Source organism: Aplidium turbinatum, chromosome 2 (genome assembly GCF_918807975.1).
Source record: "Aplidium turbinatum chromosome 2, kaAplTurb1.1, whole genome shotgun sequence".
Classification (NCBI taxonomy): Eukaryota; Metazoa; Chordata; class Ascidiacea; order Aplousobranchia; family Polyclinidae; genus Aplidium; species Aplidium turbinatum.
In genome coordinates, this window is record NC_137473.1 from 41,355,528 (window position 1) to 41,361,492 (window position 5,965).

General features: G+C 37.6%; 1 protein-coding gene across 1 annotated transcript; it reads left to right on the top strand.

Moving 5' to 3' along the window:
• The first annotated feature begins 956 nt into the window (after positions 1–956).
• On the top strand, positions 957–3,877 carry LOC145765111 (D-serine dehydratase-like). The gene is made up of 2 exons (XM_082576864.1): positions 957–1,693; positions 2,246–3,877. Exons 1-2 carry the CDS (start codon positions 1,034–1,036, stop codon positions 2,642–2,644), a joined length of 1,059 nt encoding a protein of 352 aa, XP_082432990.1. The 5' UTR covers positions 957–1,033; the 3' UTR covers positions 2,645–3,877.
• Positions 3,878–5,965: the final 2,088 nt, after the last annotated feature.

The following is a 5,965-nucleotide window of genomic DNA, read 5'->3' on the forward strand; positions in this document are numbered from 1 at the left end:
CCTACTGTGTGTTATCGCAATGGGCGCAAATAAAAACAAGATTATTATTATTATTACACTGGTATAAGAACTTTCACTACCTACGCCTACGGTACTAATGTAAAAAAATAGGGCCCCCCAAAAACCAGGGGACCTGAGGCCTCTGCCTCGTGTGCCTCATGGTTAATCGGGCCCTGCTTGGATGGTAATTTGCTGTTAGCCTACCAGACTTCGACCAGTTTGTCCATGCCTGTCAAATCCTGCCGACGAGGCCAGTTAAGTCTGTTGTATTTTTACTAAACTTGTATTTAACAATAGAGTAGCCTATTATCAATAGAGTATGGCAAAGACAGGAAAAATAAGTCGAAGTGAAATATTGTAGTCGATTGCACTACAGTAGTCTCACCCAAAGTTATTATAAACCCCATAAAAATTATACCGGTAGGCTACTAGGAAGCAGCAGCGCTGACTCGATGACTGATATAGTCTTTCGCTACTTTCGTCTGTTGTGGCATCTAGATTGCTATGGTGCCATTTTATTCGTATTGTGTATAATTGTATAATTGTGTATAATTCTCGCAGTCGCAACAGACAAAATAAAAGTTTTCTCTCTCTCTCACTGAGAAAAGAGCACAAGAATGTAACTGAGTTGAAAAGTACAAAGCGATGATTTGATTGCAACTCCATGCGAGTAATCAAATAAGACGTTTGTACCCTGTGGACAAAAATGTTACGTTTAAGGAACGAAAGATGAGAACAGTGAAAACCTGTTTTGTTTTTGAAAATAATCCTGAAGTTGTCGAAGCAACAACCCACCAAAGTAGACTATAGCTTTGCAAGTAAAAAGAAGTATCTGGCAACACTAACTTTGAAACCTTCAAAACTTTTGATTTGATTCAAAAGTTCAATTTTCGACATTATTAGTTTATGGTTTTCGTGCTTCTTCTCAGCTATTACTTTGATGATGGAAAATTCTATTGGAAAACGAATCAATGAACTGCAAACTCCAGCTTTAGTTGTTTACAAGAAAATTGTAAAACAGAATGCCGACAAAATGATTGATCTCACATCACAACATGGTGTTTCTCTTAGACCGCATTTTAAAACAGCAAAATGTGTTGAAGCTGCACTTTTGCAAACAAATGGAACAAAACGATGCATGACTGTTTCTACCATTCCAGAAGCAGAAATATTGTCTACTAATGGATTTGATGACATATTATATGGTGTTCCATTGTCAGAGTCTAAGATAGACCGGTGTGCTAAACTCAGTGCTGATATGCCTGTATTCAGTGTGATGGTCGATAGCGAAGGAATTATTGATAAACTCGAGTTGAAAAAGTTGCCAAATTCTAAAAAGTGGTTTGTATTTTTAAAGATAACCTGTAATAATGGAAGAGCTGGGGTTCCTTTTGATTCCAAAACTGCAGTAACACTTGCAGAAAGGCTAGATAAATCTCCAAACATTATATTTCAAGGACTTTATGCTCATTGCGGCAATTCATATGGTGGTGATGATTTGGACCATGTTCATAAAATATCCAGACAAACAGCAGAAAATACTTTAGAACTTGTTAAAATTCTTAGTGAAAAAGGAATTGTCTGTCAAATTTATGGCATTGGTTCAACCCCCTCATGTAGCAATCCATCTCCAGCTATGAAGCAGCTAACTGAATGGCATCCTGGAAATTATATATTTTATGATGTCATGCAGGTAAGTGTAGAAGCCATAAAATTGCTCTTTTGGAAAAGATTCGGTCCTAACTTTCTACTATATTTGGTATAAAGGTAAACTACAGCACAATGAATAAAATCAGTACCGGTATTGGAAGTGTGCTTTTGAAGTACCGTAACCTAAATTCATCAAAAATATTTTTAGTACAATTCTGGTTGCATTAGTATCATTATCATATGTATATAAATGTGCTGTTATGACACAAAACGGTTTCATATCAATCATGAAAGGACATTATTTCGGACAAGAATTTTAATGAAAGTCTTGAATGGATGGTTTCTTTCAAGGTTTTATTGAAATTTTTTTTGTTAAAAGCTTCTTTTCAATTTTTATTATAACTAAAAGAACATTGTCATGTTAGAATAGATAAGACCCAAGATTTACTGTCATGGCCTTTTTTACCTTGAATTTTTATGAATCGCATATTGTCACTTTTGCACATCAGATTGTATATAATGTTAAAAAAAATGGTTTATTAATTTTTGCATTGAAAATCTAGTCTAAAGACTCAAATGTTTGATTTCTTTCTAGATGAGATTTGGGTCATGCAGTCAAGACGACATTGCATGTTTTGTGCTGTCTCGTGTTATTGGTCATTATCCTCATTTCAACCATATGATCATTGATTGTGGCTTCACTGCAATGAGTTTGCATGGAGGAGGAAACTGCTATGGTAAAACACCTGGTGGTGGTTTTGGATTAATTGTTGGCCACTCCGAATTGAGGTTGGCTTCCATGCAACAAGAGCATGGGATAGTACGACCGCGTGATGAAAATTCCAAGCTTGATTACTCTGCTTATCCTATCGGTTCTATTCTTCGAATCTTCCCGGATCACTCATGTGCTACATGTGCTATGCATCGTGTTTATTATGTGGCTGATAGCAGTGATATCATAGTTGAACAATGGCGTCCTGTTTCTGGGTGGTAACTGATATGCATAATTGTTAGGCTGCTATTTTCATCAATATGTGAAGGCATAACATTTTAACATATTATTCATTTTTGAAAGTATTGTTCGGTTTCATATCTACAATGTACTGTATTATCATAGCAGTTGTAACACCATATGTAAAACCGAAATAAACAGCTTGCTGTAATTTTTCCTTCAAATATTCTATCTGTGGCTACTCCAACATAATACAAGTTTTAGTGATGTTGCAACCGAACCCACTAATTGACCACTACAAGTATCTGTCCAGATAACTAATGTGGACAGAAACTTGTAAATACACACCGTAGTGAATTTATGGAATGCGAACGAACGTGTGGTAATATTATATAGGTGTATATTTGTAATCATGTATTTGATATGAGGGCATATTTTCATCATCTTTTGCCAATCTTTCAAAGTATACTACAGTAGAATTTGTCAGTTCGCCTTATTTGTCACATTTTTATCGGTCCCGGCAGAAGTTGTTATAGTTTTGACCTGTTTGCATAACTCGTCAGTTCGCCTATTTTGTCACTTTTTTCTAATCCCCTTGAGGTGACATATCCTACTATATTTTGATCATGTGGCTGTAAAGTTCTTAATTATGTGCAATAAGAATGACTATGGAGATGTTGCTTTTTTGTGGAAAAACCGAAATGCGTCATGTTCTTGTAATAAATTGTGTGTACCTACAACTCGCAGAAGTCATGCATTACGGACTGTCATTCAAGATATTTCCTCGTCTACTACAGAGCAAATCACAAGATTTAAAATGGTTTGTTTTTGGTAGCATTTTTTTGCATGGTACCGTATTAATCGACGTACGTAGCCTTTGAAGGAGACTTGGAAAGCTATGTCCAATTGCCCATGATCTAATGCTTCTTTCAAGTTCAGAAATGATTTTTTACCCATAGAACTTCGACGAAAAGCTGCTCCATTTGTTGCATGTCGCCTATTAATGTACAGCAGGGTGCTATTGTACTGTACGTATCGTAAAGACCCGTCTTTTGGTGGTTTCAAACAAAATGTCTACTACTATATTAATGTGTGTGCTCAGAAAACTGTTTATTTCAAGTTTTACTCGAATTTATTGTGTGATTATTGTGAATTGCCTTGTGTGGATCTCCTGTTTGATAGACCTGCACCGTTCCAGTAAATCGAACTGTTAGTCCACGTAGGTGTAGTTATTATTGTAATTGTATGCAATTGCGCTGCTTGCAATATCCAAAGGTGGGCAGTAACTAGTTAAAAAAGTACCGTAACTAGTTACTTTTTGAGTAACTGTAACTTCGTTACTTTTTTGAAAAAGTAACGATAAGCAGTAACTAGCTACTATTTTAGCGTTTTTCAACAGTTACAAGTTACAGTTACTTAATTTCCCACACAAAAATTGGTCGTTTGTATTTCAGTTTATGGCAGTTTTTTCTTAGTGGTCAACTAATTATTTGTTTGAGAGAGATTACAGGCGTTCAGCGACAAGAAGCGAGGTTATGTACAGATAGGAGCTGTATAAACAGCTAGATAGGATTTTCGGGCACCAGCGACAGAAAGGAGGCCGTGTAAACTGCGAGGTGGGATTTCGCAGTGTTCTATACGGATTGATGTCTGTGACGCCACAATCCTTCGTTTGTCCCCTCACTTTATTCATTAAAGTGCCCCTGACAGGTGGGATCAAAGTATAGTAACTTTTTTAAGCATTTCCTAGCGCAGAATTGTGGTTAGTGAACTTTTTAATCTTAACCTCGAAGCTCGACTGGGTAGGGCGAAATTTATATCAAACGCTTGCACCGCAGCGCCACCACAGGCTAAACTCCATATTTCACTGCTGTGGGACGACTTTGGTGGTGTTACGTCATCCTGGGTGGGCGTCGTTAGTTACGGATGACACAAATGCAATTGGTGGATCAAAGTTTGGTCGGAGTTGGTACAAGCGGTTGCTTTTTTCAAAGATTTATTGTTTTTTACAGTTTAATAAAACTGTACTGGATACGTTCCTACAAAACCTAAAATATACTTGAAGTGAAAAATGAAGAAATCGTACGAATCATCATTCACTATTCATAAATAAATAAAAGTTCTCTCTCTCTCATAATGTGCCTTCAGTTGGACATTGTAATCCGGTGTAACGGCTATCTGGACTTGCAAACTTATTGAAAAAATGATCACGAAGGTATGTAGCCTACCTCCGTGTGGCAATTTGAGCCACAGAAATGGTACTTTCGCCAACCTTGCCAAAGTGCTGAAACTGCAAGCAGTGAGCTATGCCCAATGCAAGCTGTCAGCAGAGGCGCCGGAAGCGGGGGGGCGGATGCCCCCCCTGCCCTCAATTTTTCTGCAGATGGAGGGGCAGGGGGGGCAATGGTGCCCTTTTAAAGTCATGTAAGCTACTGCACATTTTGCAATATAACAATTTCTGCTATTCGCCTTAAAACTTGTTGTTTTTTCGGCAGCCATCGTGGCCTACTAGGAGCTCCTTCTCGGCGGCCAAATCTGCCTGCTTGAAGGCCAAAATACAAAATAAAAATAACGATAGCACAAGTAAATAGAATTTAACTTGCAACAATGCTAAAATGATCACTTAGCGTTGTTGAAGTCTGGGCCTGGGCGACGTCCTACAATAAAATTGTTGCACCACGCAATAACTGCTTTATCGGGATTGTAATCCAGTAGCCTACTGCGGGACCATCTAACGACACTCGCACGAGTGTTTCCAATCTGGCTGATTTTAAAGAAGTTCGTCACTCCTCTAGAATTTTTTTTAGCAACGAAAAACAACGTTCGACATGTGTTGACGACAGGGCCTGATTAAGGCTTACTGGAGCCCGAGGCACAGCTAAGTTTAGCGGCCCCTGTTGGTAATCGCTTTCAAAGCAATGCCATGTAGTCTCTGCGAATGATGAAATATAGGCTAAAATATAGTTCAAGCAAAACTATAGCTTCATAAATATTAATTTAGCCAATTTACCTACAACTTTCTAACAGTATGAACACTTTTATACTTATTACAAAAATTATTGGATGAAAAATCTCTCTAACAGATTTGCAATTGAGCTCATTTCAATTTCATACAGGAAACACTAGCAAAATATAGGCTACATTTGAATTTGAACTAGCAGATTTTATTAATGGTTCCTTGAAACTAGTGTTGTGTTAAACCCTTTGTGGGCCCCGGAGCCAGAATAATTTTGGGCCCTCTATCGTCAAGCAGACCTATAATATTGTGTATATTTTCACTGCATCGACGTGGAAATGTGGTTCATTTCAATAGACTTTCTCACCAGTTTAGAAAACAACACAAGTGTAAGTAACCGCAAACAC